Here is a 12,900-nt window from a genome sequence, read left to right as displayed (position 1 = left end):
AGAGCTCACCAGAGCAGTTGAAAATAATCCCTTCAGCACAAATGTGACAAATGTTACTTTCATTACTGGTTTACTTTTTAATTCACCTTCCTTTGCTGTCAGCCAACAGCCTCAGAGCATGAGTAGTTGAGCAGTAAACAAAAAAGGAACAAATTCTCCTCTGAATCTCTAAGCCAACAGCACCAGCACTGGCTCAAGGCTGGGAGGGAGTTAAGAGCTCTGCATAGCAGCTGGCATGGTGCTGTTACATTTGTAACTAAACGGTGTTAACAACAGACAAGGTAGACATATGGTGTAGAATGAGTCTATGTCAGTCATTTGGATCAAATTCATAGAATCATAGAATCATAGAATAGGCTGGGTTGGAAGGGACCTCAGAGATCATCGAGTCCAACCCTTGATCAACTACCGCCACAGTCACTAGACTATGGCACTGAGTGGGACCTGGGGGGGGACCTAGGGGTCAGCTGTCCCAGCTGTGTCCCCTCCCAACCTCCTGCCAGGTCCTAGGGGGACCTGGGGTCAGCTGTCCCAGCTGTGTCCCCTCCCAACCTCCTGCCAGCCTCCAGCCTCCTCCACAGGAGAGAAAAGAAACAATGAAGGTTTTGAAGTTGTGGAAACGCTGTTCAGCCCAAATCCTGGTGCAGCATAAAGGGCTGTTTTAGTCCCAGAAACCAAGCACAGCACCATACTGGCTGCTATGAAAAAAATGAACTCTGTGTGTCATGGTTTAACACTGGCTCAGCAATTAAACTGAATGACAGATAATCTCAATATTCTGTTGAATATCTGAATAATCTCATGTCACCACCGAGGCTGCAGGGCAGCCCTGGGAAAGTCCAGGCTGGAATCCTGGGGTCAGCAGGAGTTGGGAGCTGGAGGCAGGAACACACAGATTCAGGCTGGCATGGATCAGGAGCACAGGCAGAGGAATGGATGGAATGGATGGATGGAATGGATGGATGCCAAAACAAGCAGGGACAGGTGAAGAAGGAGAAGGAGGAAGGGGTTTGACCCTTGTGATCCCTCAAATTTATACTGACTATGATGTATATGGGTTGAAATACTCTGTTTGATCAGTTTTGGTCACCTATCTTGTCCATTTCTTCCTAAGGGAGAGTTTGAAGGTGTGACTTTTTTACTCCTTTTCTGCTTTTGGAGGGCAAAATGTTCCTCAGAACTGAGCAGTGTCTTTGGTTCTGCATACCAGTCTCTAGCTGTAACTATAAACATCGAGTGTTATCAGTCCTAGAATCAGACACTGACTGAGAAACTTGCTGTTAATTTCAGCAAGTGCAGCTCCTTACAAGAGACTGAGCTGAATGCAAAAGTACAAGACAGAAAATCACCTTTATCCTGGTCCAAACCAGGACACTATGCCAACCAGACCCAGTATAATAATTTACTTCACTGTAAGTGAAACCCTTTGGGTCTAACAACACCATGGTTTTTATTTTTAATTTTTTCCCCATCAGTTAATAAGCTGCGTGGCCAAGAGCCTGGAGAAGAGCAGCAAGCAAGAGCAGCGAAAAGCAGTCTTTAAACCCTGAGAAATAATTCACTCGACAACCCCCTCCTTCCGTTATCAGCTTCAGGGAAGCAAGACATCAATTTCTGAGCTCAGCTCCTCACCAACACACTCTGAATTCCACTCCTGAAGCCACCTCTGAGGGACTGTCCCTGCTACCTATGGAGAACACATGCTGGGGAAGCTGCTGCTGCTGGCACCTCCTCATCCTCCCCCACCAGACAGGTCCCCACGCCTGTATGTTGTTAACATACTGTTGTAAACATACTGTTCTTAACAACATACCTGTTGTAAACAACCCCTCAGACCCCCATCATCCCTCCTCAGAGGTTGTGCTGAAGGAAACACGGGTTTCCATGGCCACCCCACCACAAGCACCTCCTGTTCCGCTGCCTGACCAGGGAACACCTCAGGGGCACCGAGAATTCCCAGCCCTCCATTGCCTGGTTGACGGACTACATGCTTAAAATGAGAATGGGTTTTGTAGAGCTTTCTAGCAAAAAAAAACAACCATAAAAGCTCCTTGCCCACGGTTGGGGTACTCAGGTTCCGGTAGGGGGTGAGGAAAATTATTTTTAAACAATATTAGAGCGACTGCGCCAACGCTGAAGCAACCAGGGATGACTCCCCTGCGCACGCAGTTACCTCAGGGAAAGGGGGCGGGCACAAGCCGTAGCCCGCCCCGCGGAGGCCACGCCCCCCTGTAGCTCCATCCAATCGGAAGGCGGCAGCCGGACACGCCCCCCTCTCTCGTTACCGGCATCCGCGCAGGCGCGCAGGAGTCCCGCGGGGAGGTGCGTAGGGAAGGATTGTGGCCTCGGGCTGTCAGGTACCGGCTCGGCCTCGGGCCGGGCCTGGCGGGGAGATGTCGGTGGTGCAGAGGAAACCGGAGCCGGCGGAAGACAGCGGTAGGTGCCCTGTTTGCCTGGGGGGACGGAGCGGGGAAGGGGGGGTGGGAGGGGGGGCAAGGTGGTGGCGGCGGCAACTGGTACCACGCGCGCGCGGAAAACAGAGTTCGGCGCATGCGCAATGGGATGGGGGAGGGGAGGTGGGGTTGCGGTTCTTGCAGGTGTTTTGGTTTTAGGGTTAATACTCTTTATTTATTTATTTTTTTTTCCGCTCAGATTCGGATGCCTTTGAAATCGTTCTGCCCATCACTGTCCTGGTGCTGAGCGATGCTGATTTTCTGCAGGGTGACGCCGAGGAACAGGCAGCGTCGGTCCCCGAGGTGAAGGAGGATGAGGAGGAGATGCCATTAAGCAATAGCGTTTTCCTAAAGGGCGACGTGACGCTTTCAAATGACAGGGGCAGCATAAGCATTTGGGAAGAAAACAAAGCTGCCGACAATAAGGATAATAGTCTGAAATGCTCTGAAGGCAAATGGATTGCTGAGAGGGTGTGTAACAGCTCAAAATTGTCTTTAGGTGACGGGTGTGATGCAGGCACAGCTAAACATAGTCATACTAATGTGCTGCCTGCATTGCCTTGCAAAACAGAGCTTATAGAAGTTAAAAAAAGCAGTGAAACAAAAGAATGTGATGGTGATGATGGCTTTCCAAAGACACCTCCACTCCTCTCCGCTGCTGGCAGTGAGGATAGAGAAGATACTGTTGAGACAAGTAGAGAGTTGACATTGGCAGTGATATCCAAACATGGAGAGGATCCCAAACATGGAGAGGATCCCAAACATGGAGAAGATCCCAAACATGGAGAGGAACTTGTCAGTGTTACAAGTATTGTTCCCATTGGCACTCAAGAGAAGCAACCCGAAATCCCCAAGGAGATGGAGGCAATTGCTGAAATGAAAGGTAACTTTTTAATAAGACTTGTGCAACAGCTCAAGAAATCTGCTGAATCACAAGGTTTTGAAATAGGTAGGAAAGCCTATTATTATGAGTGCCAAGCCTGTTTATTTTAGAGAAAGCTTTTCAGCATATATTATTACCATATACTGGTATTGGCTGGAATATGTGTAATTCTTTCACAGGGGCCTGTGAAAAGTAGTGAAAACTACAGGAAGTTGGTGTGGTTTTATTCTGCTGCAAATGGGCAGCCTTTCATTAGGGAAAAGAATCTGAAAATCAATAAATAAAAAAAAAAAAGCCAAAGGAGCATTTTACTTTTGAGAATGGAATGGCAAGTACAGTAATAGTACTTTCACAGGAATTCTGGCATAAAATTGTTTCATTAAAAACTGCAGGGCATGCAGTGTTTTCCTGAGAAATTCAGAGCTTTGTGTGAAAAGAGGAAATGGAAGGAAGGAGGTTTCTCAGTAGAATTCCTTAAAATGTTGTTTAAATTCTGGGGGGGAGGAAAGCATGAAGAGAGACACCAGGAAAGTGAAGATAAGAAAATATTAAGGAAGTGAAAAGAGTGAAGAGCAAGGAAGTTGGTAGGCAATTTGGGATTATTAATACCAGTTCATCATGAACATTGCTGATTGATTGAAATGTCCTGCATGTGACTTGCTGTTCCCCTGTAGATCCTTCAAAGAGTGGAGGCAATGAAACTAATAAAAAAAAGAGAAAGAGAAGCAAATTTGAAGATGAAACTCAGAGTTTCCATTTGCAACATGACGTGAAAGAAGAACCACAATGTACCAATGATTATTCTACTCTGTTTCTCACTGGATGTTCTCCTACTTCAGAAGAATTGCTTAAAGATGTCAGGAAAGCAGAGATGAAGGCTTCCACTTCTCCTGAGCCAAATACTACTGGGAAGCATATTATTAAGACTTTAGTACCATTTAATAAAAAAAAATACCGGCAACAAAAAGTTGTTTCACATAATGCAAGCCCAAAAGAATTCCAAAGCCAGCAAGAAGACTTAACATGTCTAAATACCAATGTGACCATCAAACCTCTTTCTCTAGCATCCTGTTCTATAAATCAGCCTGAAACACTGAGTTTGAAGTGTAGGTTTTGCAATTCTGTATATAAATGCAGCTCGCATCTAAAGAAACATGTTCATGCAGCTCATAAAGATAAGAAAATACATAAGTGCTGCTTTTGTAAAAGAACCTTTTTCTTTTCTGTCAACCTTAACAACCACCTTAAATTCCATAAGAAGATTGCTAGGCTGCAAAAGGCAAGGAAAAATAGAATAAATGCAAGAAAAATTAGGCAGAAAAAATCTGAAGAAAAAAAATTGGAGAGTAAGAAAAAAGAGAGTAAATATGAGAATTTTTTCTTGAAAATGGAAAGAGACTTCACACCTATGGGTGAGCCAGTTAGTTTTTCCTGCAAATTTTGTTTCTTTGTTTCATCAAATCCTCGGATTTTTGTTCATCATTTGAAAGGACATAAAGAGAGGCCACCTTACCAGTGTCCTCAGTGTGATTACTCCTGCATTAGCATATCCTATTTGTTAAATCACATGTACTGGCATGCTGGATATAAACTGTATCAGTGTAGGTTTTGCACCTTTTTTTCATTATATTTTGCAAGCATGGTAAGGCACAGCCACATACACACAGGGGCTAAGCCATATCCCTGTGAGTTCTGCCAGTCAGCATTTGCCACCATGGCTGGGTTGAAGAGACACAGAAGATTACATGCAGGCCAAGAAATGTGCCAAGGGCAGCAACTCGACTTTGTAAGTGGAGGAAAAAAAGCTCAAAGACCTTTAAGGAGCTACAGATGTGATGAGTGTAATGCAGTGTTTTACACCAGAGGACATCTCAGCTTTCATAAGAAATTTCATGAGCAGTTGAAGCCTAATGGTAATGGTTATACAAATCAGAGCAAGGAGTATCATAAAAACAAAATGTGCAGAGTTGGCAGAGAGTCTCGGGATCTTTATTCTCTGTCTCCTGGTAGAGAAGGTATTGGTCTCAGTGGGGGAATGCTGGCTTCAGAAGTCGACTTGGAGCAGGGATGTGGTGTGCAGGACAGTAAGAAAACATGCTCTAGAAAGAAATTTCCTGAAAAGAGCTGTGGAAGCAACAACCCACCTAATATTGGGAACTATTCAGAAGTTGTTCTGAATTCACATGAAGTGGACAGTGTAATTTGCAAAGAGGAGCTTCACTTCAACTCCGAGGCCTCTCATGCCCAAGTTCAAGATGATGATGCCTACCACAGATCAGTGGAAAACTTAAGAGATCCATGGCCTCTCAGCTTCTCTCCTTTCAGAATGTACAAATGCCAGCACTGTAGTTATGCTACTGCTGATCACAGAGACTTTAAGCTGCACCAGAAAATACATACAGATGAAGGACTGAATGAAATGCATGTAGGCATGTGTCCAGAAAGAGATTTTGGTTCATTGGAAGCTTCAGACAGCATCCATTCCTTGTTTGGGTCAGAAGTCTGTGGAATACAGCCAGATGTCCATAGAGGCAATGGAAGTCATCTGGTAGCACAAAGTCAGCCCTCATTTTATCAGTGTGTGGAGTGTGACTACACAACTTACATTTTGAGCAACCTCAAACTACACGTGAGAACACACACGGGTGAGAAGCCTCACGACTGCAGTGTTTGTCACAAGAAGTTTCGTACTTCCAGTCACCTGAAAAGACACAGAATCACCCATTTTAACACGGGGCATTTCAAGTGCAGAAACTGTGACTATTCAACAAACAAATGGCTGGCGTTGAAACAGCACCTGGCCTCCCACTCTTGTGAGGAAAGCTCATCTACTGGCTGCAGCTACAGAGAAACACAGCTGCCTTTCAAAATATACTCGTGTGAGGAGTGTGGCTATTCCACAGCCCACAATGGAAACTTGAAGCCACATTTGAGGATTCATACAGGGGAGAAGCCATTCAAGTGCAGCCAGTGCCTCCTTGCTTTCCGCACATCCAGCCACCTCAAGCGCCATTTCCTGACTCACCTCAAGCTGCGCTGCAGGAGGTGCAAATTTTCCACATTGGATAAACATGCTTTCCAAAAGCATGTGAAAACACACAAAAAAAAATACAGGTGTGGAAGCTGTAATGTGATGCTGCCTACCAGAAAACTCCTAGAAAAGCATAGCCAGCAACATCATCTTGGAATGCAAGCTTAGGAATCGCAAACTGGCGCTTGGTTCCGGAGAGGTTTGCGTGCCCTGGATTTATGTTTAAATTGCTTCACACTCCCCTGCTGTCCCTGGAATGATGGCTGGTGATGGAAGCATCCAGCATTTTGGAAACTTGGAATGCTGGTTTTCTTCAAGTTCTGAGAGCTCCAATTCTAGAAGAATTGGTAAAGAAGATCTTGGAGGCACTTTTTCATGCCCAAGTCACTTTTTAATACTGTGAGATCAGTTAAGATTCAGCCAGTGGTGATCAGTTTTGAAGGTTTATTATTGGGCATTTAATCCTCTCTGTGGTTTTGATAATCTTTGGAGTAGCCTGACAGAAATAGTATATTTGTTCTTAAGCAGATATTTTATGATACTGAGAATCAACTGACAGATTGGCAGTGATCCACTTATTTTTATGATTAACCTTGTCAATCCACAGGCACTTGCTTTCCTGAGCAGCTGACCTTTTCCTACAATATTATTTTTGACAAGCAATGGCTTATTACACTCTGCTAAATTGTCAGTGTTTTTATGTTCATTTTTCAGATTATCAAAAGCAGAGGGACCAATATCCTAGATTAAGGTTTCCTCACACTTTCCACGATAAATTGTTGCTATGCTGGCACTTTCATGCTGAAATTTCTTTTGCCACATTTGTTTCACACAGATATTTTTTCAGAAACATTCAGTAAAAATAATCAGTCATTTCCAAGGCCAATATTAAGAGGTACTTGGCACTGTTATACAAGTGAGGGGGAATTTTTGTACAGTTCTGATAATTTATGTGAAGAAAAATTCAGAAGCTATACAAAGAGGAAACAAAAATGGCAAAGAATTGAAAACCTCTATCAGATGAGACTAGGAAAGCTAAATCTGATAGAGAATAATTGTTTAGAAGTATTTTATGCAATTATGAAAAAGGGAGCACAATTTAAAGGGCATAAATTCACTGAAGGAAATTTTAAGAGCTTGTAAACAGCATGAGTTTCTTTTAGGCTTTCTTCCTTAGTTTGTTTTTCCTTTTAGTTCTTTTAAGTAAGAGCAACAAGACATTTTCAGATGGAACTTGATGAGTTTGTAAAAATAATTATTTCAGGTAGTTGACTTTAATAAAAATAAATAAAGTATTTCATCCTTGACTAGATTCCCCTCTGTTCCTTATGCAATGCACTGCACCTTGGGGTGTTGGATGTTATATCTGCTGAGTCAGGGAAATTTAAATGTAAAGGCATACTTATTTTAAAATAAGGACATAGGCTGCTATTAATATTTAATTTTTTTGCTAGGTAAAGGTGTAATATTTTTTTATTCTTGCAGAGTTTGAACAAAAAGCATTTCCTGAATCATAGTATGAAGTTATTTTCAACTGAAAAAAATGGTTAGTTTTGTGTATGAACACAGTGAATTTGTATAAAACAGTGCAGAGTAAAAGGAAATCACATGACAGCTTCAGATAATAGGTAATTCCATCTACTATGCATCTACTAAGTAAATGAATAAAAATTAAACACTGAGTAAATTAATATAGGTGAATAAAGCCATGCTGCAATATGGGTAACCACCAACAAGATTTATCTATGGTACATGGAAAGATATAGGTCAAGTTTCCTTTTTTTACTGCTTTTTCTTACTTTTTTATGTTTTTTTTACTTCTTACTTTGTTTTCACTTTTTTGTTTGCAAACATTGTTAACTGTAGTTCAGTAAAGTAATGAAACTGCTCTACAGCTGCTTTGATAAAGGCTTTTTGCTGCTGGTCAGTGAATGACACAGGCAAGACTTCAGCTCTGGAAAAAAAAAATCAAATCTCATCAGCCTAAAGGTGTCGCAGTCCAAGACAGGGACCCAGTTTGATGCAAACAAATGTCCCCCTTTATTGAATCAGAAGGCGATATTTATACACTAATCTAAGAGCTAATGCCACGTATACATATTGCTGATTGGTGATTTCTACATCTCGTTACACACGTTTTAACTTGATTGGCTACAAAGCATTTAGCAACAATTAACTAACAAAGCTTATCTTTCACACATTCGAGCTTCTTCGTGGATGTTGCTATCGTGCCGAGTCCCTTAATCTAATTGTCTTGCTTACTCCTTAACCTTCGAGTGTTCTAACGTACTGTTCCTTGTGGTTACAAAATATGCTTTAAGCAGCACTGTCCTTGCACATAGCCCAGGGCTTATGGTCGAATTGTTCCATCAACAATTGTTCGGTACTAACAGTTCGAGATTGTACTGCCTCAATTCCCCCTTCTGACTGAACAAGATAAACTCTTTTCATGGCACGATTGAGCATCCGTTGAAAACATTGGAAGATACAAGGTAGCAATGTTAGCAAAAGCAGGAAAGCAAATAAAGCATAACAGTCTTAACTAAACTTCTTAACCATCCTGTTAAACCCCATCCTGAAAAAAGTTTATCAAACCAGTCCCAATTATCTTGTGATTGCAAATGTGCAACCCCTTCTTTAAGTGATCGTATTGCAGCATGTATAGATTGAGAGTGATCAGAAAGATTCATACAACACATTCCATTAAAATCTTCACAAACATGACCTAAAAGCTAACAATAAAAAGAGCAGTACAACAGAATAGCACAATCAACAATCAACACATAGACGAGGGATCCCTTAGTCAACATATAAACGATCACATGAATTACAACATTAACAAAAGCCTGTTATCAATACAATACGAAAAGCACATTTCACACTGCAGTGGAAGGACTTAAATAACTTTTTAGTATGAGGAAGTTCAGATGTCCACTGGCGCATAGAACCAAGGGGGTAGAGGAGGCTTATCCGACAAAAATTGGTCGGGGGGCCCCAAAAGCGTCCCCAGACCCCTCCTGGATCACAGCACGGTGGAGTCCTGGTTTCCTCCATGGTTGCCAAATTGAAACCTAAAAAACCAAATAAAATTATTTATAGACAAAATTCCAAGCCTTTAAATAGCAAAGGCATACACACTCTTTTTTTTTTTTTTTTTTTTTTTTTCTTTTTTTTTTCTTTTTCATTTTTTTTTTTCTTTTTTTTTTACTCTGTGTTCTCTGTACGAGGAGCAGTTCTCATTCTCCTCAGCAACTTTCAGGCCATGGTCTATAAAAAAAACAAGCCCAGGGGAAGCAATAAAAGTTTGTTAGTGGATTTAGATACATTTTTAGAGGTATAATTATAATAAAGGTCCAAGCCTGCGCTGCCACTGGTGGCCCGAATGGTGTTTGGGTCGGCATTAGCACTGGCGCTTGTGGTTGCGGAAGATTGTGCATCTGCTGATTCGGCATGCAATTTGGTGTCGGAGCGCGGCGCCGACCCACGCTCTGCCTCTCGTTTCCTTGGAAGGCATTCTGACGTTGAAGTATCACATTCCCATCTATATCAAACTTAGAACGGCAGTGGCTATTATAGTGCCGACCTTTTCGACACCAGCTACAAATAGGAATGAGTGTTCTAACTCGACACTGCTTTTGCGAATGTCCCTTTTTCCCGCAACCGTAACAAATAGGGGCGGACCCAGAGAATCTAGGCTGTGCTGGAGTGAGCTGGATATTTTTGAATGCCGCTGCCATAACTTCGTATTTATGTTCGGAAGACCCAAACCTATTACAGGCTTCCATCATTTCAACTAAAGTTGGGTTAGGATTAGGTAAAGTTTTCAAAAGCTTTTTGCAATCAGGATTAGCATTTTCAACAGCTAATTTAAGAAGGAGAATGTTTCGGGCTTCAGCATTATCAACTTGTTTTTCTAGGGCATCCTGCAATTTTGAAATAAAATCCATATAAGATTCCTTTGGCCCCTGAGAAATTGTTGTAAAGGCTTTTTCAGGCTTATTTGCATCAGGGATTTGCAACAAGGCTCTTTTTGCTATATGCATATTATCTATCAATGCCCTTCTCGGAACATCTCGAGCCTGTCTCGCGGGGTCGCCAAACTCAGCCGTACCCATGAGATGGTTAATTGTAAGGGCTTGCAGCTGCTGGTTATCTCCGGCTGCATACTCCTGTAGCAGTTTTTCTGCCGCCGTTCTCCAACGCGATTCCCATAATGATTGTTGCGCAGGATTGAGAAGAAGAGCAGCAATAGATTTTAAATCATAAGGAGTAAGTACATGCCCCTCACAAATGTTTGCAAACAAGCCTTGAAAATAATGAGAGCTTAAGCCGTTTTCTGCTGCAGTGCGGCGAAGTTCTTTTACAATAGAGAAATTCAGCGCGGTCCATTGAGGTCGCCCCTTCCCACCATATATTACAGGCGCAACTATCACGGATCCTCTGTCTTCCTTACGGGGCTTTGGTTTTGGAGGGATTTCAATTAAACAGGCAATGTCCATATTCCCTGCTTTCTGTGCTTCGACCTTAATCGTCGCCCATACATTTCGTGGGTCATCATAATCATCAGGATATAAATCAGGTTCCGAATCAGAATCGACAGGACCTGGGTCAAAGGGGTCTGGCTCCGAATCCACATTCACCATAGCAGCAGTGGTTAGCAGCGGGGGGGCGGAAGGGGGTCAGATGAAGTAGTAGAGTCTTTCCCTTTTAAAGTTTCAAAAAGTGTTCGCCAAGGTGCTAAGAGTTTGGTGGTTTCATTATCGCCCCGTGTAGTGGCATCCCATAATTTAACTCCGACCTCGTCCCAAAATGTAGGGTCATAAATAGAGACCAAATTGATGTCAGAAAAATGCTCACGAGTCCATTTTAAAAGCAGTTTTAGATCATGGCCTGATATAACTTTTTTATCCTTATTAAGTAAAGTCTTTAAAGTATAATAAACGTCTCGTTCTTCTTTTGAACCCATAATAAAAAGAAGTAAGTTTCTCCAAGCTTCACCTACCAATCGCGAGGAGGTGATGAGGTGCGCACCAAATAACCGGCTTCTTCACAGCCTTTCTTCTTCAAAACCAAAGTTCTTGGAGACCTGCGACCGGAAAATCTTCAACCCGAATCACGTGGGGGTCACCATTTGTCGCAGTCCAAGACAGGGACCCAGTTTGATGCAAACAAATGTCCCCCTTTATTGAATCAGAAGGCGATATTTATACACTAATCTAAGAGCTAATGCCACGTATACATATTGCTGATTGGTGATTTCTACATCTCGTTACACACGTTTTAACTTGATTGGCTACAAAGCATTTAGCAACAATTAACTAACAAAGCTTATCTTTCACACATTCGAGCTTCTTCGTGGATGTTGCTATCGTGCCGAGTCCCTTAATCTAATCGTCTTGCTTACTCCTTAACCTTCGAGTGTTCTAACGTGCTGTTCCTTGTGGTTACAAAATATGCTTTAAGCAGCACTGTCCTTGCACATAGCCCAGGGCTTATGGTCGAATTGTTCCATCAACAATTGTTCGGTACTAACAGTTCGAGATTGTACTGCCTCATAAAGGTAAGTACAAACTGTTGATTATCTGGTCTCTGTCAACTACTTACAGTTTAATCCCAAAAACAAATGAGGAGAATTCACTATGCTGGTAATTTCTTGGAGACCTGAGCCAAATCTGATGTGATAAACCCATCTGAGGGGGATTGAAATACTTGCCAGGCCTGTGGTGGCAGGCAGCATGGTGTGGAGATCTCTGCACACTGCTAGGGAGCCAAAGGTAAGATTTACTAGGTGTAAAAATCTGTATGTTACTACATGTCACTACTGCAGTTTTCATGTGTTCATCCTTGCAAATCGTGGCTTTTTGCAAACACTGTAAATGCAACATTTTTAGAATCACAGCAGGGTTTGGGTTGGAAGGGACTGTAAAGATTATCTCGTTCTAACCCCCCTGCATGGGCAGGGACACCTCCCACCAGCCCAGGGTGCTCCCAGCCCCATCCAACCTGGGCTGAGACACTGCCAGGGATGGGGCAGCCACAGCTTCTCTGGGTGTCAGGGTTTAACACTGGCCTGGCAATTAAATAACAGATGCTCTCTATTAATCCCCCTCCATGATAAAGAAAGGAGAGAGAATAAGGGAGAGAGACTTACGGGATGGAAACTAAACTACACAACTTTAATGAAACAGTAATGATAAATAGGAAAAATTACTAGATCTATACAAATATACAGGAAAAATTGACACCATGTTCCTCCTCCCTTTCCCCCAATAACTCATCACCACTGAGGCTGCAGGAGTTTGACTCTTGTGATCCCTCAAATCTATACTGACTATGATGTGTATTGGATGGAATACTCTGGTCAGTTTTGGCCATCTATCTTGTCTGTTCCTCCCCAAAGGAGGGTTTAAGGTGTGACCTTTTTACTCCTTTTCTCCTTCCAGAGAGCAAAATGTTCCTCAGAGCTGAGCAGTGTCCTTGGCTCTGCATACCAGTCTCTGGCTGTAACTGTAAACATTGAGTGTTATCAGTCC

General features: G+C 42.6%; 1 protein-coding gene across 1 annotated transcript; it reads left to right on the top strand.

Annotated features, from left to right (window-relative positions):
- The first annotated feature begins 2,280 nt into the window (after window positions 1-2,280).
- Window positions 2,281-7,677, top strand: LOC103533938 (zinc finger protein 62). Its single transcript, XM_030448215.1, has 3 exons — window positions 2,281-2,436; window positions 2,653-3,336; window positions 4,011-7,677. Exons 1-3 carry the CDS (start codon window positions 2,394-2,396, stop codon window positions 6,533-6,535), a joined length of 3,252 nt encoding a protein of 1,083 aa, XP_030304075.1. The 5' UTR covers window positions 2,281-2,393; the 3' UTR covers window positions 6,536-7,677.
- The last annotated feature ends 5,223 nt before the right edge of the window (window positions 7,678-12,900 follow it).

The sequence above is a fragment of the Calypte anna genome, chromosome 3 (assembly GCF_003957555.1).
Source record: "Calypte anna isolate BGI_N300 chromosome 3, bCalAnn1_v1.p, whole genome shotgun sequence".
Classification (NCBI taxonomy): Eukaryota; Metazoa; Chordata; class Aves; order Apodiformes; family Trochilidae; genus Calypte; species Calypte anna.
The sequence above is the reverse complement of the archived record's forward strand: the minus strand, read 5'-3'. Positions and strand labels throughout refer to the sequence as shown.